This window comes from Lithobates pipiens, unplaced genomic scaffold, assembly GCF_037356315.1.
Source record: "Lithobates pipiens isolate NorthernLeopardFrog02 unplaced genomic scaffold, aLitPip1_a1.2 Scaffold_16, whole genome shotgun sequence".
Taxonomy (NCBI): Eukaryota; Metazoa; Chordata; class Amphibia; order Anura; family Ranidae; genus Lithobates; species Lithobates pipiens.
The window spans coordinates 140,287,132-140,313,174 of record NW_027507748.1 but is presented as its reverse complement, the minus strand read 5'-3'; the positions used below and the strand labels follow the sequence as shown (position 1 = coordinate 140,313,174).

The window sequence follows — 26,043 nt, the reverse complement described above, 5'->3', positions numbered from 1 at the left end:
GCTGCATCTGGCATGCACAGGCGCTGCGAGGCTGCATCTGGCATGCACAGGCGCTGCGAGGCTTCACCTGGCATGCACAGGCGCTGCAAGGCTGCATCTGGCATGCACAGGTGCTGCGAGGCTGCATCTGGCATGCCCAGGTGCTGCGAGGCTGCATCTGGCATGCCCAGGCGATGCGAAGCAGCATCTGGCATGCACAGGCATTGGGAGGCTGCATCTGACAGGCACTGGCAAGGTTGCATTCATCTCCTGTATCATGTCTGCTAGAGGTGCACCGAATGGAAATACTATTAGCAGTGTGTTTAAGTTTAGGTAAGAGACTGAGGACATGATACAAGAGCTGGTTAGAGACTGCGGACTGTATTTTTCTTGCACTAAAAGGTACCAATAATGGCCAACAATAAAGTAATATTAATTTAAAATTATGATATTAAAGTCAAATATAATACAATTTTATATATTATATATATATATATATATATATATATATATATATATATATATATATATATATATATATTTTTTTTTTTTTTTTTTTTTTTTAAATACTGCATTTTCGGCACCAAAATTTCCATTCGGTGCACCCCTAACTGTCTTAAATACTGTGATTTCAACCTACAAATAATAAGGCTATAAATTATATATGTATACAACAGCCATGGAATTCTATATACCATTCAGTCACATAAATCGCAGGTCAGTACACAAAAGATCCGTTCATATAAACATACATTTTTGTATATTAAGGATTACAAGATCAGAACATATTCACTATATGAGCTTTTTTTGAGTTCTAGAGCAAATGAGTGTGGAGACATTTAAAAATGCCATTCATCTACACAACAAACATTACACAGTATAATTGTGATGTACTCTTCATTTAGTGTATATTTAAACATTACACTGAAAAAAGGACAAATAATTTCATGTTCTATAAATCTGAATGTCCACATTACTTGCCAATTTCATCAAGGTAGTACAGGATGCCAGCTTTATAAATGGCATAAATGACTTATAGTTAATTTTAATTATTCATTGTGTCCCATGAGATATGTTTAAATTGTGCTAGTTGTCACAGACAACACTATGAAATATTTGTCTTTGCATTCATATATTTTAAAGCAACAATTCTGCAGATAAATATAGGCTGCAAAATAATAAATATTTCAACCCAGGACACTGTATATATATTGGCTACAGTACTTCTCTATTCAGATTTAAATTGTGGAGGTGCCATGATTCCTCCCTGCTGCCAATACCTGTCTTTCTATCCAATGCAGCTTCTTCCAGATGCAACTTAGAAGGCTGGTGGTGACTTCATTCAATTGCTGGATTTTAAGGTCAATGATATTTGGTGGCAAGATCTCTAAAACGTGAGCTCCCAAATCTTCCCCCCTTATTGCAGGCATTAGAAGAGGGTATAACTACTATTTAGAGAGAATGCAGCAAGAAAAGTGAGACGACTCCTGCTGCAGCAACGTTAGTAAAAGCACTGCTGGAAAACTTGAGAGGCATGAACAGCCGGGAAGTACTCCAGCCGACCAGTGTCCATCCATAATTAATATGTTTCTGATGAAATGAGCTTATAAAACACGGTATCTACAACAGAAAGAAGCATTTTGTTCTAGCAGCGATAGTAATTGAAAGCGTTCTTACCTCTGCTTGGAAACTCTTAACAACGGGGCTACCTGTTTGCGCAAGTCCTACAAAGTAGAGAAGCAATAATTAGGGTTGTAAAATCCATATTCAGAGTAACAAGCGAAAAAAAAAAAAAAAAAAAGGAGCAAGTACACTTCATTTCTAATCCCTGTGGCTTGGCGAATCCACGGGCTGTCTCCGCTTGGCAAATTAGACTTTAATTATGCTCATAGAAATTTCCTATACGCATGAAAATATTGCATACTTACACATTATGGATCTCATAGGAGAAGTAATCTTAAACATGCCCCATAGAATAAAATTTCTGGCAATAAAATGATAACTTTTGTTACTAATCCAGGCGAATGGTAGAATAGCAGGCCATGTTTAGATCTTGGCAGCTTTGGGTCTCCAGAGGCCAGCCTTCATTTCCAGGTCTATTTTAAAGACCAGCTCCAGCCAAATGTATCCCCACCACAACCCCCCATTTTGGCAGGCGTCACCCTTCCCCCTAAACCAAGTTCTTTGGGAGCTCTTAAAAGCTCCTTGCACTAAGCCATGTTCTTTGGCAGCTAGTACACAGGATTTCTTAAGAAAAACAAGCAATTTTTTATTTATTTTTTTGCAATGAAGCAATCCCAATGTCTTATTAAATATTTCATCAATGCATTAACCAATTCATCAAAACGTTTACACAGTGTTAGAAATTATTATCGGTTTGAAATTGTCTCTGTTTAATATATTCATTCATTTTGTTCTTCCAGTGGCATTTATCAACTTGTGCTAAATAAGAGCTGGGTGCCCACAAGCAACAGTTAGCCGTGGGCAAGAAATCATTTCCTTATATAGGTTAATATAGAACACTGGGAACCGATGCAAGATGGCAGTCATACATAGGGAAAGGGAAAGTTGTAATCTTTTTTCTAAAAGCCGACAAAGAAAAAAATACATTTTAATCTAGTTTTGTACTCATACAAGAGAACTCTATTCATCTTTAGGCGCTAGCTTAAAGTAGATGTAAATCCACTCTCCTCATTTCTAAAGGACTTCCATAGCGCTGATCTATAAGGATATACATGCCTCCTGCATATATCCTTACCTGTCAAATCTCTCCTCTTTAGCTGTTTGGAGCCCTGCAATACTCCAGACTCTGTGGGCAGGTCTGTTGTGCAGGGCTCGGTGGGTGGAGTCGTGATGTCAGACTCCCCGCCCACCTCGACACTCCCCTTGGCCAGGCATCTATTTTTCTTACACCGAACGTCTGCTGGTATTGTGGATTATGCCCCATGATCACCAACATCCAGTCAAAACCCAGGAAGTTCACCACATGGCTTCACCATGCCCAATCATGCTGAGGTGTGGAGCAGCCAATCCTGGGAGAGCTGAAGAAGAAAGGAGGGGGGATGTGAAGTACACAGAATGTCTCTCTCACTGGTGCATGAGATCACTTGTTACTCACAGCAAGGGGGAAGAAGTGACACCTATTTCTCTGTGTGTACTTTTATCATACTGAAGAAAGATAAGAGGATTGCTCAGAGCTGGATTAACTTTTCATGGCAAGACTGGGCACAAATGAAATGACATCCTCTGCTTTAACAGATATGAGTCTTAATTAAAAAAAAATTGGGTGTTTACATCTACTAAGTACCCGAGACTAGGCACATATCCTCCTACACAATGTGTCAGACTGGGGGGAGAGATTAAAGCAATGAGTTGAGCTTCTGAAAGGGAAAGCTTTTGAAAGGGAGCTTCTGTTTTAAATGTTGAGGATGCATTACTTCACAGTGCCTGCAGGTACAGAGGTCTGAGTGCTTGTTCTAAGGCAGTGGTCTTCAAAATGCAGCCCAGGGGGGTACAATGTGGCCCTTTGCTTGCCTTTATCTGGCATATGGGCCACTATTCATTCCACTGATATGAGACACTATTCTGACCACAAACACAAACAATGGGGCAGAATTCCGGCCACAGAGACCAACAATGGGGCAGAATTCTGCCACATAGACCAACAATGGGGCAGAATTCCAGCCACAGAGACCAACAATGGGGCAGAATTCCAGCCACAGAGACCAACAATGGGGCAGAATTCCAGCCACAGAGACCAACAATGGGGCAGAATTCCGGCCACAGAGACCAACAATGGGGCAGAATTCCGGCCACAGAGACCAACAATGGGGCAGAATTCCAGCCACTGACATCAACAATGGGGCAGAATTCCGGCCACTGACATTAACAATGGGGCAGAATTCCGGCCACTGACATAAACAATGGGGGACTATTCCTCCCCCACTAATACCAAAGATGGAACACCGTTTACTCCTACTGATGCCAGAAAAAAACATTTATATTGCCAGTGGCCATAGTCTGCCCCCCCCCCCCCCCCCAAAGTATGAAGGACTGTAAATTGGCCCTTTGCTTAAAAAGTTTGGAGATTCCTGTTCTAAGGACTTGTTTAAACGTGCACTTGGGGGCAGTAGAAACACATTGTTGAGCCACAATTTTATCAGCCAAGCTGCACACAGCTTAACACACATGGTTGTGGCACAGTGGTGTGGCGTTTACAGGGTTAAACCAGATCTTAAAATGGAGCTCCGCCAAAAAGGGTAAGCTTATCTACCTCCACTGCTGCCACATTGGCACCTTTTAGGGGAGGGGGGGGAGCCGTGCCTGGTTTTGACAGGTACCTGCTCCTACTTCTGGCTCCCTTCGCCACGATGAAGTAAAGGCGGATGTTCGCCCCCCCCCCCCCCCCCCCCTCCTTCGCCCATAGCAGGCCCATTCACAAAGCACAGCACGATCCATGCATGCACAGTAGGAAACTGGCTGTGAACCCACAAGATTTCATTGCTGGTTTTCCTTAGCCAAGATGGCAGTGCCTGCACCTGAGAGCCGATTCAAGAATCGGCTAGGGTGAAGACACCGCTGGATGCCTGAACAGGTAAGTGCCCTAATACAGCATTTGTAGCTGCTTACTTTTAATTTTATTTTGGGGAGGGGACTGCTCTTTAAGGAGGAGTCATATCACCTCCTCACTACTCCTCAAATGTCTCTGAAAAGTGAGCAATCCCAAACTTATCCTAAGGGTTGGTTCACACTGGAACGACTTGTCAGGCGACTTAGAAAAAGGTTCCTGTATGACTTTAGGGGTGACTTGAGGCGACTTGCATTGACTTCTATAGAGAAGTCGTTTTGCAAGTCACTGCAGCGGCCGTGTCCAGGTCGCCTGAGGCAGTCGCGCTGCCTCAGTGTGAACCGATACTTAAACTTGTATATTACATGCAGAGTGTATAGGAATATCTATATACACACACACACTGTATATACTGTGTATTACAAGAAGTGCATATAAAATGTGCTGCAGTGTTAAAGCGTGGAAATCAATGTACCAATAAATATAAACTCACACTTGATCATATATAATCAATAAATATACATCTACAAATTCATGTCCTTAGTTATAAAAAAAAAAAAACAATTATAAAAGTCTGTGCCAACCAAAATATCAAAATATATATCTTAACACAAAGTTCATACAAGTTCATACTGTACATATACAGTATATTCATCACTCCACCATTCTGGTTTTGCTCTACAACAGGAGGAATGACGGATGTGTACAAGAGATCATTTTTCTCTATGCCGTGATGAATCACTGAAGATACAGCTGCTAGTAAAAGACATGTAAAAGCTGAAAGGAGGATATGTAAAGACTATCTGTTGGTATATAGCCAGCTCCAGGACTTAGTAGATACATGAAATATAATGTATAGATTACCACTGCCCAATGTGAATAGTGGCTTAACTCATGAATACAATTTGTTGCATGGTCTTAAACTTGGAAAGAATCCCAATTATGCCACGAGCACAAAGAAAAAAAAAGCCTGCATATAATTTAACTTCTCAATTAAGTGTTTAATAGAGCCTGTGGGAGCATCAACCGTGTAATGATTCAACTGATCAATACTACATGGCACATAAAGACTCCCTGAATACACACACTCAACTGCGCTTCTTCAACATATATTTATATATATGTCTTCACAATAGAGAACGTGAGATTTTTATCTGTTTGCGAACAGCTGAAATTTATGCTAATTCTGCATATAAATACCAGCATACTAGTGGTAAAAAGTTCTAATTACCAAGGATCAGCAATAACCAATGATTACCATATTAGACTGAAGAGTAAATATGAAGACCAAGGCCTCCACAAAAATGAATAAATAAAATGTAATTTATTATATATATATATATATATATATATATATATATATACACATACATACATACACACACACACACACACACACACACACACACATTATATATATATATATACGCACACACACACACACACACACACTATATTACCAAAAGTATTGTGACACCTGCCTTTACACACAGATGACCTTTAATTGCATCCCTGTCTTCGTCCATGAGGTTTAATATTGAGTTGGCCCACCCTTTGCAGCTAGAACAGCTTCAACTCTTCTGGGAAGACCACAAGGTTTAGGATTGTGTCTATGGGAATGTTTGACCATTCTTCCAGAAGTGCATTTGTGAGGTCAGGCCCTGATGCGGATGAGAAGGACTGGCTCGCAGTCTCCGCTCCAATTCATCCCAAAGGTGTTCTATCGGGTTGAGGTCAGGACTTTGGGCAGGCCACTCAAGTTCCTCCACCCCAAACTCGCTCATGCTGTCTTGGCTGTATCCTCAACCTTCACTGCAGTGTTGAACAGGAAGAGAAAATCTAAGCCCTTGTACACACGGTCGGACATTCTGACAACCAAATCCGTTGGATTTTGTCCGGAACTGTTGCAAACACACGGTCGGACAAAGTTGTCGGAAAATCCGATTGTACATAACGTGATAACGTTATTTCCTTATGACGGGGCTACGATCAGGCTAGTAGCCAATAGCTTTGGTCTAGGAATTTGATCTGAGCATGCGTGGCACTTTGTCCGTCGGAGTAGGCTACACATGATCGGAGTATGTCCGATCGGAGCATATTGTCGGAAAATTTTACGGACAAGTTGGAAACAGTCCGATGGAGACCACACACAGTCGGATTATCCGACAAAATGGTCTGATAGGACACATTCCGTCGGAATCTCCGACCATGTGTACAAGGGCTTACACGTGTGTACCTTCTAAACAGTATATAAAGCTGTAGACAGCAGATATACAAGTAAAACTTATGTAGGGAGATTTGTTTCATCTCTGTATATCATCTGAGGCTGTTCACTTCACTGGGTATATGTGAAGATTTACATCCACGTCTCAGTTCTACTAAGGGCCACATACACAACCATATTTTTTGTTTAAAGTGGTTGTAAACCCTTTACAACCACTTTATACTACAGGCAAGCCTATAATTAGGCTTACCTGTAGCTACACTGGATATCTCCTAAACCTGCATGGTTTAGGACAGTGATCATAGGAGATATCCCTGTATTTTCCGACATCATCGGTACACGTGCACTTAAGCAAACTGAAGCAATGGGGTGTACATGCCGTCACCAGTGGCTCCCGCGCGCATGAGCGGTAGTGACGTCATTGTGGTTCTGGCCAATCACTGCGCAGGAGCTGTGATAACCAGAAGTAACCCCCTGGGGAGATGTCGACCGCTGGAGCGGTGAATGAGGACCGCTGCGGGGGCTTCAATCTCAGGTAATTCATAATGAGTTAGTATGTTATGCATACTAGCTCATTATGCCTTTGTCTTGCAGGTTTGTTTGTTTTTTTAAAGGGGTTTACAACCACTAAGGTTTTTATGCCAGTAAATTATTTCTTACTGTCATCTACAGGTATATTCACACATAAGCCTTTATGTGCACTAACCGGATCTATATTTAACAAAATTCACTATGGCATTGTATTTTAGGGTCAGTTCATTACTGGGTTCTCTCCTGTGTGTCTTCATGTTTGAATAGGAACATCTGATTTAGTACTGTCAACATTTGAGATATTCACATTGCAGTAGTAATGTGAGTTTAGCATAAGTGTCTAGACTAGGCATGTCCAAAATCCGGCCTGCCATCCGGTTTCGAACGTCCCGTCTGGTAATTTGGACATGTATATCTTTTGTGGTCCTCAACAAATCCCTGAGCGCCAAGGGCCAAAAAAGATATATATGCTGACTACCTTGGAAGGGACAGGGAGGGGGCGGAACGAGTGCCGTACATACAGTGAGAATTTCCTGTTTAAACGGCGGCCTCTGTAATAGGAAGTCCCGTCTCCTGCGCTGCCATTGGACGACTGCTCTGTCGATCATAGAGTTAGACTTTGTATTAAAGAGGCCTCCGAGAAAACAGATTCTCCTGTATGTAATCTGTTGGTGTTCATCCCACCCCCTCCCTATCTCTTCGGAGGCTGCAGATGGGCATGGATCAGGCTGCGCTGATGGCAACGGTGAGTCTGCATTTATGGCAAAGGTGAGTCTACATTCATGACAAAGGGGGGGGGGGTTGCTGAATTCATGGCAATGGGGGGGGGGGGTGCTGCATTCATGGCAACGGTTAGGCTGCAGATGGGCACTGAGTAGGCTGCATTCATGGCCACTGACCCTTATTTTGCTTCACAGTTCTTTGTTTAAAAAAAATGTAAGTTTTTTCCCTGAAACTTCCCTCTTAAAGTGAAGGTGCGTGTTATACGCCGATAAATACGGCATATCCAAATAACATGCCTGAGATCATCTCTTCACCACATACAGCCACAAAGGCAAGAGAATTCTTGTTGGGCAATGTATTAGTGCTCAGATAAACACACTTAGACCAAATTTTAACTGTTCAAAGAATTTCAGGCAAAATGGTCGGCCCTCGCACTTGTTCACTTCATCAAATCTGGCCCTCTTTGAAAAAAGTTTGGACATCCCTGTTCTAGACTGTTACTTAGTCTGGCCATGCACGGAGCACATTTTGGCCAATTCCTGATGAACTGGTCAAAAATTGAGCCAAGGGTGGCCCCGTTGGCATACTCCCACCTAACCTCCTGTGATCTGAAAATCAAAGCAGCTTGGTGGATAAGTGACAGCCAAACAGCAGCTGTACCCAATTTGATGCAGTCAATCTCCAGTCATTCTGATAGCCACAGTAGTCAGAATACAATAGCTGTTGGAGTTGAACAAGAGAAATCCTTCAGTAGATGGCCTACGTTTCAACAGTTGGCATTTACATAATACACTGAGCTTAAGTTCACACTGCATTTGATACACACAGGTATCGCACTGCATTCCTATGCAAATCACATGCGATTCTGTATGGTGCGATTTGGGCCCATTTATTTTCGATGGTTAAAATCGCACTACATCCGCATCAAATGGTGCAGGGAGCTTTTTTTTGCTCAGACTGGAACCAAATCACATTGGGTATTTACACCCATGCAATCTGGTTCAGGAAAACGCACTGCGTTTTGTGACCTGGTTTTGGGGTGATGTTAACTTTTAATTGACACCTGCAGCATCGCATCAGTCTGAACCACGGCTGAAGTATGTGTTTTTTTTTCACAACACTAAAATGATGTCCCCTTCCAAATGGCAGCATCAACTAGCCCTGACAGAAACCACTGGCACCAGGGAGATGTCATAGTGTACCCAACACAGATTTCAAGGTTTTAAAAATCCCAAAACATGAAACCCACATTTATGTGCAGCAAAGCTCGTTTAACTGGGTTCCATTAAGAAACTTTTAAAAGCTAATCAACCTACCAAATGAACAAGGCTGGCACAGGAGTACCTTGTCTGGAACTCTATAATCCCGTCCACATGGGCATAATCATGTGTACACCTGTGTGAAGGCCGTATTTTCTCACATGGGAAATGCTGGGATGTTCCATGCATCCACATGCAGGCAGTACCCAGGGAGTGAAAACAACTAGAACCTCAGTAAAAGCAGCACACAGCACACAGCACACACATAAACACTTGTTAGGCAGACATTTAACCCCTTGATCGCCCTAGATGTTAACCCTTTCCTGCCCAGTGTCATTAGTACAATGACAGTGTATATTATCAGCACTGATCACTGTAATAATGTCAATGGTGATGTCACTGGCAGCTAGTTAGTCCCCCCCGGGTCAGTTAGAGTAAGATTGCCCGCCGCACTATCACAGTCCCGTTATAAGTTGCTGATCTAGTATAAAAGTAAAAATTTATAAAAATTCCAGCATAGTTTGTAGACGCTACAACTTTCATGCAAACCAATCAATATACACTTACTGGGATTTTTTTTTTTTTTTACCAAAGAAATGTAGCAGGATACATTTTGCCCAAAATTTCTTAAGAGATTTAATTTCTTTTATTTTCTTATGGGATATGTTTTATAGCAAAAAAGTAAAAAATATATATTTTTTCAAAATTGTCTTTTTTTATTGTTTATATAATAAAAAATTCAGAAGTGATCAAATACCACCAAAAGAAAGCCCTACTTGTGTGAAAAATTCTATAAGTTTAGTTTGGGTACAGCATTGCATGTCTGCGCAATTGTCAGTTAAAGTAGCGCAGTTATGAATAGCAATAAAATGGCCTGATCATGAAGGGGTAAAACTTTCCTGAGCTGAAGTGGTTAAGGAGGAACTTCAGCCTTTCTCCTCCGCCATTTTTTTCCCCATCTGCTTACCTCTTACGGTCCTCTGCACAGTAAGGATACTCACCTAGCCAGCGGATCCAGCGTTGAGCTGCTGGGATTCTGCTCTCTGCACGATTCCCGGTGCCGCCATGTTGCCCGTGACAGCTGCCAACCCTTCCAGGTGCAGGCGCTGCTAGACCCCTCTCCCCTTACTGAATGGGATTGCACTTCATGCATCCCAGGGGGCACCACGTCATTGGCCTAGGCCAATTCAAGAAGTTGGGGGGGGGGGGTGGGCTGAGTCTTTCAAGCAAGAAAATAACAGTATGTAAATAAAAAAACAAAAAGAAAACAAACCCGATATCAGCGCTATAGAGGGGGATAGGGGGACAGTGCCGCAGGAGGGTGAAGGTCCGGTTTAAGCACGCCCGTGTGAGCGAGGCCTATGTATCCTCGTTCCATACATTGCAGTGCACTGTAAACCCTTACAGACAATAGATATTTTGCAAGGCAGCTTCTTCCATCATAATATGAAGTAACCCATCTTTCCTCCAATTAATATGACTTTTTTTTTTTCACTCCCCTCCCAGCCAATCCCAAAGCGACCCGCTATTCCGCCTTTAAAAATAGACTGGTATTTAAATGCATTTACCAGGTAGAGTTGTACGCACTGCAGTGATAAATAAAAAATACCATAATCTGCAGTAGTTCACAGCCTTACTGAAATTTCCCCCTCACAGATCTTGTGAAAATTCCATTAGCTTTAATTATTTACTAGGAGGAGCTGTAGATTTCTCTTCTTGACCTATTTTTCAAAGCAATGATTAAACAGAAGAAATTCTATTGCACATACGCCGACTTGCCGTGCCCAGGTATGTCGAAGGTTTACAGCATCCCTATAAACACTTGGTGGCCGGCAATGACAACGCTCAGGAAAAGAATGATTTTTTTTTTAACCAAGCTTTGCTGACTCCAGAAAAAGCAAACAGACTAAAAAAAAAACGGTTCTGCCGCTCACGTCTTTCTAGACCAGCATGCATTGCAGACAATGAATTACTAAGCCTTGTAACAGCTGGACAGCCCTGTCATAGAGGAATGTGTTAATGGCACATGTAAGAAATTTGTATTCTAAAACTGACCTTTTGTAGCGTGACCCTGGCACAATGAGACGTCAGACACACATTATTCTTGTTGGCTTACAAAAAAAAAAAAAAAAAAAAGGAATTCAAGACTGATAACATAAGTGGAACAGGATCCTGTGCCTTTACTATACACTAACAAGGCTCATTCACACCGGGTGCAGTGGGAATGCATTATTATTATTATACAGGATTTATACAGTGTAAAGAGTTTGCGCAGCACTTTACAACATGAGGGCAGACAATACAGTTACATTACAATTCAATACAGGAGGGATCAGAGGGCCCTGCTCACTAGAGCTTACAATCTAGAAGGGAAGGTCAAGTATTTGGTGGCTATTCCAGCACATGCAAGGCAAAATGCCTGGTCTCCTATGTTACAGGTTAACGCCACCGCGGCATGTGCTGAAAAAAAAATGTATGTCAGGCCGTACTTTTTTTTACAACACAGTGGGAGTTATTTACGAAAGGCAAATCCACTTTGCACTGAAATTGCACTTGGAAGTGCAGTCGCTCTAAATCTAAGGGGTAGATCTGAAATGAGTGAAAGCTCTGCTGATTTCCTCATCCAACCACGTGTAAGCGAAAATGCGTTTTTTTATTTTCCTTGCATGTCCCCCTCGGATCTACGGTGACTTTACGTCCATGTGCACTTGCAGTGCAAAGTTGATTTGCCTTTAGTAAATAACCCCCAGTGTGAGGCAATCCATTGCCTCACACCACACAGCAGCGGATACAACTTAAGACTACTTATGGACTGAAGTGCTTTACAGGTGCCATAGCTCTACAAGTAGCACCTGCATAAAGAGCCTCTGTCTCTCCAGTGTGAAAGCCCGAGTGCTTTCACACTGGAGCGGTGCACTTGCAGGACGGTAAAAAAAAGTCCTGCAAGCAGCATCTCTGCAGCGCTGTAGGGGCGGTGTACACACCGCTCCTAAATCGCCCCCTGCCCATTGAAATCAAACCAAACTACCAGCAAAGCGCCACTGCAGCAATGCTTTTAACCCTTTTTCGGCTGCTGGCAGGGGTTAAAAGCACCCCACTAGTGGCCCGAATAGCGCCACTAAAACTACGTTAAAGCTCCAACAAAAATAGAGGTGCTTTACCGCCGACGCCCCCCAAAGCCTCAGTGTGAAAGTAGCCTAAAGTGATTGTAAGGTCAGAAGGTTTTTTTTTTATATTAATGCATTCTATGCATGAAGATAAAAATACTTTAGTGTGCAGCAGCCACCCTCAGCCCCCCCTAATACTTGTCTGAGCCCATCTCGATCTAGAGATGTTGCAGGAGTGTCTCAGCTGCCTGGGACTTTCCCTCCTCATTGGTTGAGACAACAGCGCAGCGCCATTGGCACCTGTCGCTGTCAAAGTCAGTGAGTCAATGAGGAGAGGGAGGGGCTGGGGCCGGACCACGACTAAGTGCCTGAATGGACACAGGGAGCTGTGGCTTGGCTTGGGTGCCCCAAGCAAAATCAAAGGGAAAGAAAAAAAAAAAAGAAGAGAAAATGCATTCATGAGACAAGAAATACAGTGGTTCCCCGAAAATAGGACTTATATTAATTTTGCTTACAAAAAACACACTAGGGCTTATTTTCAGGGGATGTCTTATTTATTTATGGTATGTACAATGACAATCTTAAAGTGGTTGTAACCCTAAAAAATTCACAATTTTTACATATCTTGTTCTTTTAAAGTACACAGTTCTTGTGCTATGCCATTTACCCCTTTCTACGGTATGTTCTAAAAATCCTGGAATAAAACAATAAAAAAAAATATTTTAAAAGTTCCTGTGTCCCCTGTTTTCTCCCCCCCCCCCCCTGTAAAATGATGTAATCCATTTTTATAAAAAAGATCACATTGGTATAAGGTGCAGTGTGTCTCCCATTGCAAATGTCTCATGGAGAATATCTTTTTACAGATCCCCTGGGCGCTCACGTGACCTGCTCCTCTTCGCTCCAAAATCCCTGCTGACATCAGCCTGCTCTGTGCACTGAAGAGGGAGGGGCCACAGGCGTCAGTCGGGAGGACACCAGAAGAGGGAAGACCCAAGGATCCCCGCTGACATCAGCCTGCTCTATGGGGCCGCAGACGTCAGCCAGGAGGGCAGAAGACAACCTCCGGCGGGTCAGCAGTGGCTGTGAATAAGGTATTTTTTATTACAGTCACTAAAGGGAGACACATGGCACCCCATACCAGTAAAATCGTCTTACAAAATGGACCACAGTTTTTTTCATGTGCTTTACTAGGGGTTATTTTTAAGGTAGGGCTTATATTGCAGCCCTCCCCAATAATTGTGCAAGTGATTATTTTTGGAAAACACGGTACATTAATGTCCATTTAAGGAAAAACAACAAAAATGTTATTATTCCACCTGAATTTTATCTTTAGCCCCATTCACACCGATGCGACTTGTCATTCGATTTAAAACTGTAATTTCGCAATGACAAGACGCATCCTATTTGTGCCTATGGAACCGTTCAAATCAATGCAACTCCAACTTGCACAAATTTGAAAAAGTTTCCTGCACTATTTTTGGCAATATCACCTGCGACTTGCGTAGACATCTGTGAATTAAGTTGCACAGATGTCGACAAGCCGCACATGATATCGCACTGACCGGCGGCTTTGAAATCACGTTGAAGTAGCGCCATTTCAATGTGACTGGAGTGTTAGAGAAAATATTTGCGTACTCTAAAAATAAAGTCATTTTGTTGAAAAGGGTAAGCTGTATAATTTCAGCGAGTGCACAGCCATTACTGTAAATGTTTAATTGTTCTGACTTCGCCTATTTTACTATTTAATTATATTGAACATTTTTGTTGGGTGTTTGTACATTGTACAGTACAAAACAACCACTGAGATGAAAATTTAATTAGCTACACAGAGATTCTATTATTGTTATTTATTACAGGTACTTATATAGGACCGTCAATTTACACAGCACTTTACATACACATTGTACATTTACAACAGTCCCTGCCCTTAAGGAGCTTACAATCTAAATTTAGACAGGAGCCAGCTAACCTGTCAGCATGTCTTTGGAAGGAAACGGGAGAACCCAGAGGAAAACCACGCAGACATAGAGAACATTCAAACTCCAGGCAGGTAATGTCGTGATTTGAACCGATGATCCTAGGATCATCGGTTCAAATCCCAACCATGACATTACCTGCCTGGAGTTTGCATGTTCTTGCATGAGTCCTAACCACTGTGCTTCTGAGATGTGTACTTAGAGGAAGGTACAGAACTAAATCTGCTTAACATTAATAATCACATAGTGCAGTCTGCATATGTAATGAGCAAACACGTTTGCCCCATGTACACAAACTGTACAAAAAAATATATATTTTTTAAAATCGACATAAACGTCAACATCAACTTTACAAAACTCCCATTTCTCATAGATTGTATGATCTCTCACGTCGGCACAAAACATAATAGGTTGTAATTGCAGACTGATGATCTACAACTTCAAATCTCTCCCTGGTTAGCCAATATACTGCAAATAGTAAATGGCACCCGCCTCTGGGATAATTACATTACATTCACAAAACACTGTGTATATGATCCAAGGAAAAAAAAACATATACAGGACCTTGTACTCCTGATTATGAAAACACAGGTGCCTACAACATATGACATGTGCTAAACGTCTAAATATTTATGCAGCCACCTGTTATGTGGGAGAGTGAAAATGCAGAAGGGCAAAATGTGTTTTCAGCCAGGACTTCCATGTGGTTCCAGACAAATGCGGGGCAACAATCCAAAGCTAGAGTAATGCTCCATGTGCGGCACGGAATGACTTCTTTCTGACACGTAGCATTTACACAAAAGAGAAGATACAATATTATTCAAATATATAATTCTTATACAACATATTCTTAAAGTATAACTAAAGGCAAAACTTTTTTTTTTTTGGGATAGAATGGAGAGGGATTAGACCCCCAGTCAGGATTTTATTACTATCTCTGTTAGGGACATTTAATCTCTCCAAGACCCCTTTCACACCGACAGCGCCCGCCGTTAGAGCGGCTCGTTTTAGTAGCGCTTTTCGGCTGATAGCGGAGCAGTTTTGACCCCCCCAAAAAAAAGTGTAAAAACTCCCGTTTTGCACATTCAAAGTACCTTTAAGGTGCTTTGGAAGCACTGCCCATTCATTGCAATGGGCAGGGCGTTTTGAGAGCACTAAATACAGCGCTCCCAACCCGCCCCAAAGATGCAGCTTGCCGGGCTTTTGGTAACGTCCCGCAAGCGCACCGCCCCAGTGTGAAAAGTCACACTGCAGTGAATGGGAGGTTTTCTGGCACTTAGTAGAGGCCATTTCTAGCACTAAAGCACCTGAAAACCACCCCAGTGTGAAAGGGGTCTATTTGTTCTGTTTACAAATATCATCACACGTAAAAGAAAATCTCAAACTTTGGGTTGTTGCCAGAAACCTAAGAGGGGAAATCTTCCAATGAGGACACTAGTTCTTGTTATCTGGGGGGCCCAAATAAATTTCCTTAATTTGCAGGGATTTTCTCTTACTTTCCGTTTTGTCCGCGGGACAGGAAGTGAAGGGAAATCTCCCAAAATGTCTTCATCAGTTTAGGCCGATATATATATTCTTCTACATATTTTTGCTAAAGAAAAAATGCAATAAGTGTATATTGATTGGTTTGCGCAAAAATTATAGCGTCTACAAAATAGGGGATCGATTTATGGAATTTTTATTATTTTTATTTTTTACTAGTAATGCCGGTGATCTGTGACTTTTAGCGGGACTGGGAAATTGCTGTGAACAGATCGGACACTTGACACTTTTTTGGGACCATTGACATATATACAGCGATCAGTGTTATAAAAATGCACAGCTTACTGTAAATGTCACTGGTAGAAAAGGGGTTAACACTACAGGGAGATCAAGGGGTTAAACATGTTCCCTTGTGTGTTTCTAACTGTGGGGGGATGGGACTGACTGAAGAAGGAGACAGATCTCTGTTCCTGATTACTAGGAACAGCAGATCTGTTTCTCCTCTGTTGTCAGAATGGGGATTTGTGTGTTTACATGCACATATTCTGGCTCTCGTACCCGTGATCTCAGGCAGACGCTGCTCACGCACATCAGGTCTCATGCCTGCCATCGCCCTTAAGGCCGGGTTCACACCGCTGCGATGCGGGAACGCCGCAAATCCGCGGCGTTTTCCCGCATCGCATTACTCCCGCCGGCAGTTCACACTGCCCAATGCGGACGGCTGGGAGTGTCAATGATATGTTAATGACACCCCCAGATCCGTCCGCATATCGCAGTGCGATCTGCCGACTCGCACAGGAATCGGATCGCATGGTGTGAACCCCCATGCGATCCGATTCTGTTGCGGACCAAAAAAAGGGTCCCGTGCGAGTTTGCTGCGGGAGCGATGCGAATTCAGCCATACTATCTGTATGGCTGAACTCGCATCGCTACGGAGATCGGATGTGATTTGCGGTGCGAATCACATCCGGATCTCCCCCCGCAGCAGTGTGAACCCAGCCTAAAGGTGTCGACGTATACCTACAGTGTTTTGTGGGATTGTGCCGACCTGCCGCAGTATAATGATGGTGGCTGGTTGGCAAGTGGCTAAAGGATAAGTTCACCTTTGGGAGCATGTTATATCACACGTGCCAAACACAAGGCCCGCGGGCCGAATCCAGCCCACCAGGCCCTTACACCTCCCTTGTAGCTATGGGAGCCCCCTCCTCTCTGCACCTGCCAAGTCTCAACAGTCATCAGTGGAGAGGAAGACAGAACTCCACCTCTAGATCCTGCACTTTTCTGTGCAGCCGAAGAGAGGCTCGCCTCTGCCCCCTTCCCCCTATCTCAGCAGCAGTTGGCAGAAGAGAGGACAACAGACCTCCTCCTACAGATGTTGCACTTGACTGTTTAGCTGCAGCACCCCCTCATCTCCAACTCCCTGATCTCAGCATTCAGAAGACTCCAGCAGCTGACTACAGCCCTGCTTTGGTCTTTATCCAGATTCTGCACTTTCTGCTTCCCAGCTCCGTCCCCAGCGGACAGAGGGTAGAGGACTCCTTACATTCAGTGGTAGGGGAGAGGTTGCACTGGACATCTAGTCTTACAGATACAACCAGCCATTTGAGGGCAAGCATAATGCCAATGCGGCCCACAATTAAACTGAGTTTGACACCGCTGTGTTACATGTTTCACCCGTTTTTAGGGTGGAGCATGTAACATGTTCCTGCCTAAAGCCCCCACATCCCTGTGACAGCAGTACAGTGAGAAGTTCCCCGTACTAGCTGTCACTTTTAAAACCAGCGTGGCCATGCGGGGCCCACGTCCCTCATTCAAAGAGCTATGTGTAAATGAACTACAAGAACCGACATCCTTCGCGCATGCTGTTGAGTGCTGTAGTAGCTCTGCTGTACAGGACTACAAAAGGCTGATTCAAGGTCAAATTCAGATACCACTTGCCATTTTAAAAAATATATACATTTAATGGTGTATTAATGATTACAGACGTGGGTTGATTTGTGTATTTTATATATGTCTAGAGTTGCGCTTTAAACATGCTGGCATTTTCAACTCTTTTGTTGGGTTACGTAGACATAACCCTAAACTATTTTTATTGTGTCACTGATGTTATACACACTTTGGCATGTAAGAGATTGAATAAAGTTTTGGGGATTTAGCAACTCAGCCACTAAAACAAGCCTGAAGTGGAACTCCGGACAAAATTTAAAGGTGGACATAGACGTAATAAACTAAAAAAAAGGTTCTGACCCTTCCTTATTCTATACAGGAAAAATCTTTAAAGCTGGACATCAGCATAACAAAAAAATAAACCCTCCCCCCCCCCCCCCCCAAACAAAGCCACATACCCCACAGGGTTAGTGTTAGTCTACAGGAAAAGGCTGTGATAGTTCTTTGCTCCCCTAGCTGCAGTTGCTCTTCTCTCTATGCTCTAGGTCAGTGGTCATCAACCCTGTCCTCAGGGCCCCACTAACAGGCCAGGTTTTATGTATTACCTTGGGGAGATGGAGACTAGAATACTGCAATCACTGAGAAGCAAATTATATGTATTTCACTTATCTTGCAAACCTGGCCTGTTAATGAGCCATTAGGACAGGGTTGATGACCACTGCTCTAGGTTGAGGGTGGGCCCTAGGGGTCCTCACATACAATGCAAGACTATTGGTGGAGAGGCTATAAAGGGACCAGTGGTACATATGAAGGGAGCCTTCCAAAGCAGGGTATAAGGTATTACACCTTATGCCGCTACCTCTAAACTTACAAGCATTTAACCCTTGCAGTGTGCAATGCAATGGCTTTTTTATGTCTGAAGTGGGCCTTTAAAAGGGGGGGGGGGAACCTTTGGATATGCATACCTATACTTAGATGTGTAGCTTTGCCTGTACTGGGCTAATACCTTCACCTCCGTCTATGCGTGTATTGTTCCTTCCAGTGATATATGCTTGCATTTCTTTTCTATTGTCCTCCCACTTCTGTCAATCAACCTCACAAGCCCTGGCTTGAAGCTAATGAATACAGCAGTATCAGCAGACTGGCTGGGTTTATGGCTCCGAGACAGCCTATGTGTAATCCAGCCAACCATCCTTTACTTGGGATGTAATTCAATAATAAGAAAATAACAGTCACTGCATAGAATAGAATATAGTCATGTTTCGTTCAAAGATGTAAAGTTTTGTTGCTTAAAATGTAATAACAGAACCCGAAAGGCACACCTGAGATGCTCTTTTGCAATCTTTTTAAGTAGAACTCCAGGAAAAATAGATACAAAGTACCTTGCACACTAGGTGTTTAGCCCACGTGTGGCCAATCTCTGCATTTTAGTGGTCAGGGGGGTACAGCATCAAAGTCCATGGCAGGCCGATATACGCCGTGGATTCTGTGTTCCAGGCATATATCCCTGAATGTGTAGGGGCCCCAAATGCGTTTAGCAACAAAGCAGCAGTTTGGCTTCCCCTTACATTCACGTTTATCTCTTAAAGTGGTTGTGTACAGCAGCAGACAACCCCTCCCCCCAGGTAATACTTACCCAAGCCCCCTCTCAATCCAGCAATGTCCCTGGGAGCCTTGCTTCTCCAGGGACTCACACTCCCGATTGTCTTTTGGCAGCAGCAGGAGCCAGCGGCTACTGCTGCTGTCAATCACAGCCAGGGAGGGGGTGGACCGAGCCACGGCTTCACGTGTGAATGGACACACACAGCCACAGGTCGGGAGCGTGCCTGCTTAGGTGCCCCCATAGCAAGCAGTTTGCTGCAGGGGCACTCAGCAGGAGGGAGGAGCCAGGAGTGCCAGCGAGGAACCCAAGAAGAGGAGGATCTGGGCTTTAATATCGCTTTAATTACAAAGGCTGCACAAAGCTAAACATTTTGGAAACTGGAAGCCACGTTCTATCAAATTCTGCAACACAAAAGGCTCCTTTTTAGTTTTGCAGTAACATTTTCTACTGGATATTTTTTTAGGCCCCTTTACACATGTGGACCCCGTTCTATTCTTCAGTTCAGTCATGTTTTTTCAAAGAAAAAATGGGTGAAGTTTCCATCAGTTTGTAATCCTCTAGCTAGACTCCTGAAAGTGGAACTTTGCTCTCCCAACCAACATGGATTATTTTTAATCCGCACACTGCTAGCCTTGGTAAATTGATAGGAAAGTATGTTATAGTTACTTGTTTAAAACTTATTTTTTTCACATTTCTTCAGTGACTTCCTGGTTTCATGCCTAGGCAAATTATGACATACATTCCTGGAGTCTTTGGGAGGGGAGGAGGGGTTTTCTCAGCTAAGCACACTCTTCTGCATGCATGCTTGCACTAAGGGTAGATGGATTCCTGGAAGTAAATGCTACATGAATTTGCCCTTACTCAAGATGGGCAAAAGCAGAAATGCTAGGAAGTTGTTTTTCAAAGTGATTTCCCAACAAAGTAAAGCATAGATGAACTGGGAAGTTTGCTTTGAATATTAAAAATGAATTAAATTGTGTTTTTCAGGCGCAGTGAAGATTCGCTTTAACCACTTGAGTCCTGTTCTCATCCCTACTACCCAGCAACAAGGAAATAGGATAAAAAGGAAGAATACCATTGCAATCTACTTCTCAGAATGCTCCTTGCCTGGCTGTCTCTAATTATTGACATGGATCAAGCTTGCAGTCAGAACTCATCATCGTCACACGTGTTCTGTGTGAGCGACTCAAACTAATAAAACTATCAAACTATCATGCAAGCCCAGTAGCTAGCATTTTTAGAAGGTCATTAACAATGACAGCCAGATTCAGAGTACAAGTTTTCTTTCAAACACATCTCCAGGCTTCCGCAGCATTGTCAGGAAGTACATTTCTTTTATTTGGTAAGATGTTGGTGATATTGCACAAGTGGGGGTCAAGAAAAGGAATCCCCTCCCAAATCCAGAACTCAGTTTTATGCTCTGTTTTGAGCTGCCCTTGGGGACTATAATAACTATTTCCGAAATCAGAAACACTCGTTGCTGAAAGAGAAATTCAAACTTGCTGGAAAATTCGAGTTCAGTCTTGGCTGATCCTTACCTTCTGATAAAAGAAAAGTAGCAAGGATATATTAACCATTTCCATGTCACTGTCGTAAGGCAAATGGCAGCAGCCAAGCACGGCAGATGATGGCAAATGTCTTTCCAACTGTAATTTTTGACAAGCCATCCACCCTTCTGTATCTTGCCTTCAAGAATACCTATACTGTGTATCTGCATATAATGTGGGACGTTTGCTTTACAGGAGGTAGAACCCACAGATTTTACTAATCCTCTGTTTGTTGCCCCACTACCCCAGCCCAGAGGAACACCGAGGACTTTCAGATATAAAAAGTAACAAATGATCCTCCCTCTTCTCACAATGCAATGTTGGGTGCCTAAGGCTGGACATACATTATATCATTTTACTATGTGTCGTCTGGAGTCTGTGCTTGCTCCAGGGAATATCAAGTTTCCTCTTGGGGATCAGGAAGGACTTTTTTCCCCCACACTGGGGAAAACTGGACCATGTTTTATTGAGCTTTTTGCCTTCTTCTGGATCAACAGTGGGTACAGGATTGTGTATAAGGAGGTTTTCGATTTGTGCGTTTTTTTTTTTTTTTTGGGTCGAACTGGACCCTCCATCAACCATCAAATTTAGGGCCTCTTCACACCAGCAGCCCTCAGCGGGACCCGCATGGGATGGCACAAAGGGGAGTGATTGTTTCTCTCCCCTCCCCGCCTCTCATTTCAGGTTGCCCATGATGATTTCAGAAGGTGCTCCAGGTCCATGGCCTGCGATTCTGCCCCTATAAAAGTACCTTGCTCCCGCAGCTGCCACAGAAAGGACCGGAGCATGGCTCCCATCCACCCTTCCTTTATACATTTTTTGAAATTGTCATGGTGCTTGTTTAGTGGGGGGTGGGGGGGGGGGTTAGTCACCCAGCTTAGCTGGACGGACATCATGTCTGATTTTTGGTTTGTTATTTACGGTTTAGCCAAAAAGACGACTATATACGAGCTGCGATTTCCAAAACGAGCAAAGTCCTTTCCTGTATTAAGAGAGGTATGGACTCCAGAGAGAGATATCATTTTGTCCCTGTTCAAATCATTAGTAAGACCTCATCTGGAATATGCAGTTCAGTTTTGGGCACCAGTTCTCAAAAAGGATATTGGGGAACTGGAGAAAGTGCAGAGAAGGGCAACCAAACTGATAAGAGGCATGGAGGAACTCAGCTAAGAGGACAGATTAGAGGAACTGAATGTATTCACTCTTGATAAGAGGAGATTAAGGGGGGATATGATCAACATGTACAAATATATAAGGGGTCCATATAGTGAACTTGGTGTTGAGTTATTCACTTTACAGTCAACAAAGAGGAAAAGGGGGCACTCTTTATGTCTAGAGGAAAAGAGATTTCATCTCCAAATACGGAAAGGTTTCTTCACAGTAAGAGCTGTGAAAATGTGGAATAGACTCCCTGCAGAGGTGGTTCTGGCCTGCTCAGTGGATTGCTTTAAGAAGGGCCTGGATTATTTCCTAAGTGTACATAATGTAACTGGGTACTGACATTTATAGGTAAAGTTGATCCGGGGAAAATCCGATTGCCTCTCGGGGGATCAGGAAGGAATTTTGTCCCCTGCTTTAGCAACTTGGATCATGATCTGCTGGGGTTTTTTGCCTTCCTCTGGATCAACTGTGGGTATAGAATTGGGTATATGGGATTGTATGATATTTTTTTTTTTTTTTGTGGTTGAACTAGATGGACTTGTGTCTTTTTTCAACCTGACTAACTATGTGACGATGTAACTATATATATATATATATATATATATATATATATATATATATATATATATATATATATATATATATATATATATATATATATATATATATATATATATATATATATATATTTATTTATTTTTTTTATTTATTTTTTTTATTTTTTTTATATTGTTTAACCAAGGTTACCCCTTAAATAGCGCCGTGGCCAAAATAATAACAAAATAAACTACTGTTAAATTGAAATTCACTGTGTGTTGTGTATTTTATTGTGGTCTATTCTCTTTGTACCTTCCCATGCAGATGCTGGTATGTAGTGTGAAGGCAGCAATGCTGATGCGCCGTACTTTTTTTAATGGGTTTGCTTAACCACGTATTTTCCATGTATTATATGAAGTGTTTTGCATTCTATATATAATACAGTTTAGAAAATCAATTTATCATCTGTACAACATGTCTCAGAAAGCATTCAGATATCAGTGGGTTAACACTACATCCCTAATTATGCTTTGCATTGCTGCTAAGGTTCCACCTCCTTTCTTCCTTTTAGGACTATGTGCAGTAGGAAAAGTGGAAAATGATGCTGGAATAGTTGGGTGCAATTTATCATGTCTGAGAAAGGGATGTTGAGGAGCCACAGAAAGAGCTTTAAATTGTGTTTGCCTTTCTCATGGCCTGCTTACTAATAGTTTCCTTATCACAATTTGAATGAAACAGCTTGATATAGGAGATGGCGCTTACAAGCTGCAGTAATTCACTGACAACAGAATGGCTAAACTCAGCAACAGAGGCATTTTAAGTTGCGTTTAATGGGAAAACTAACCTTTTTTGTACCAAAAAAACGCTTTACGTTTTGTCCGTCTAATCTAGTCAGCTTTTTCTTTTAGATATATTTCTAATTTCCAGTTGAACGTACCACTAACTTATTTCTTAATATCACTGACCCTTACCTCCCAATTCTATCAAATATGTTTTACTGCGCTAAACCTTTAATTCAACCTTTTTCATTTATATTAAAAAGCAATTATAAAGGAAAAAGAGCTGTAGATAAAACACTGGTCTGTTTAACCAATCTTTTTTTTTATGTATTCATTCTTAGCCATATGGTTTTATGGTGTCGTATGCCTACATGCTTTGTGCTATAATGTGTTCCTCTTTCTTAATTCAGAATATTATAGCAAAATCAGAAATGAGAAGTCAAAAACTACCACAAAAGCATGGTACACGCAGTGTGAACATTCGGTCTGTGTGTACATCAGCCTGTCCGTCAGAAGCCAGGCGAACGGGCATGCTGGAAAACTGGCATCTGATCAGAGCTGCCCGCAAAATAGCTGAGCGGAGTGTTCTGGCCAAACACAATAGCTCAATGGGAGATCGCTGTACTAACCAATGCATGGATACTACCAGCATCCACCACCAAGGTCTGTTCTCTACACGGGGTGAGGGTCTTTGGTCAGACTTTGCCTTCCTGGGAGATGGCAGTATCAGGTCCATACTAGTCTTTTTTGGATTCTTACTTAATTTTTATAGAAATGTTAAATGCAGGAGGGATGGAAACTACTAGACTACTACTACTACTAGGAAACAAGACTTTAATATAACTTTAAGATATGTCAAGCAGTTTAAAATATTAAAAGTGGGTTTGCTTTAAAATATTACGTGGTAGAAATTCTTCTGTGAGATTTTCTCAGCCTTGTGCAACTGAAGCCTGGAATCAGGGCTAAGCCATTCACCATATATTTTCTAAGGACGGCACCCTTATTAGCGATGTAGTTGCTCTCATTTGGCATGAAATAAGTGCAACGGCTTCGATGAAAGTCAGGGAACTTGATGTCAAACTAACAAAATAAAACCTGAATCAGAGGGGACAAATTACAGGATCTCCTGGCTAAAAAAAAAGAAAAGAAAAAAAGAAAAGAAAAAGGTACTCTGCAGGGCCTATCATTAGGCTAACAAATAAAAAGTTGTAAAAGCAGACAGGTTTCATAAGTCAATCATAAGGCTATGGATACACTGCAGACAACCTTATATACATTTAGAACGAACGATTAAATGGCCATCTGTTTCAGTGACTGTCAGGAACAAACAGTTTTGATATTCAGACCTAAAAGAGCCCAGTGTGTTTGGTGCAACCATCCACTTACTACATACATGTGTACTGAGGCATTGTAGAACCAAGTACCTTGCTCTAACTTTGTGACAATTAAACAAACTTTAGCTCTGAATTCTTGCATGGATTTTTAGAAAGGGAGACTTCACAAGTAGTGTTCCTCCAGATGACTGGTTTTAATGGGATATAGGTACCTTCACAAGTAAGTGATCCTCAGTAGTTATAGCAGAATATTGTCTAAAGAACTGCTATGTGAATGCTGAATTGACTATGAAACATAAAATTAAAAATTGCAAAAAAATAAAACCACTGAAAGAAATGAGCAGGCTGGCGCTTTCTAAAAAAAAAAAAAAAGAAGCCACCTACCTGTCTATGTTCAGCTTCAGTACCTTCTGGGCCACCGGCCCTGAACAAGCATTCGGCAAGTCAGAGCTACTAAAAACGTACCATATACTGTACTATATCGCAGACTGCATTTCTAGTAGTAACATAGAATCTCAGAATAGAATTTTGCCATTTGGTGGTCGAAAAAGAAAGATGTGTAACCTTTAATTACATCTTGTAAAGAACGTTCTCTTTTTTCATAAATGTGTATATTTTGAGAACCTATAAATTATACTAAAATAAGATACAGGGACTTAAAAAAAAAAAAACATCAAACCACTAAAATCAGGAGGACCCAGGCAACCAGAGCATCAAAGTGAGTGTTAACCGTTTTGTTTCCAAATTAATACTTTACATTATAAATTTAATTTAAACTTCAATTTATATTGTCACAGTTATTTAAGAAAAAAAAATCATGGAAGTACTATTTTACTATTGACCAGCCCCAAAGGCTTACTTTATAATATTAATATTGTCTATGCTGGTAAATCTAGACCTGCATGCAGCTTTGGACTACTAGATAGGACAAGATACAGAACATACCGTATATACTCGAGTATAAGCCGAGATTTTCAGCCTCTTTTTTGAGGCTGAAAGTGCCCCCCTCGGCTTATACTCGAGTCATCGCTGTCTGCCTGCTCGATCAGCGTGTCGAGCAGACAGACAGCGGACATTCTAAAATTCAAAAGCCGCGCCTCCGCCTTCGCCTGTGATAGGCGGAACACTGAATTTCCCAGCAGTCAGTGTTCCGCCTATCACGGACATCCGCTCATCCTCGTACTACGGACGAGGATGAGACGATGTCCGTGATAGGCGGAACACAGGCTGCTGGGAAATTCAGTGTTCCGCCTATCACAGGCGAAGGCGGAGGCGCGGCTTTTGAATTTTAGAATGGCCGCCGAGGCGCCGACGAAGAGCGGCGATCCTGGCAAGGCACGGGACGGA

The 26,043-nt window shown here is 42.3% G+C and overlaps 1 protein-coding gene across 1 annotated transcript in view; it reads right to left on the bottom strand.

The window, feature by feature from the left end:
• Nucleotides 1-26,043, bottom strand: part of CUX1 (cut like homeobox 1) — a 443,218-nt gene that overhangs the window by 270,288 nt on the left and 146,887 nt on the right. Inside the window, 2 exon segments of the mRNA XM_077480526.1 lie at nucleotides 1,657-1,676; nucleotides 1,679-1,703. Of these exon segments, the coding sequence (XP_077336652.1) occupies nucleotides 1,657-1,676; nucleotides 1,679-1,703 (45 nt within the window).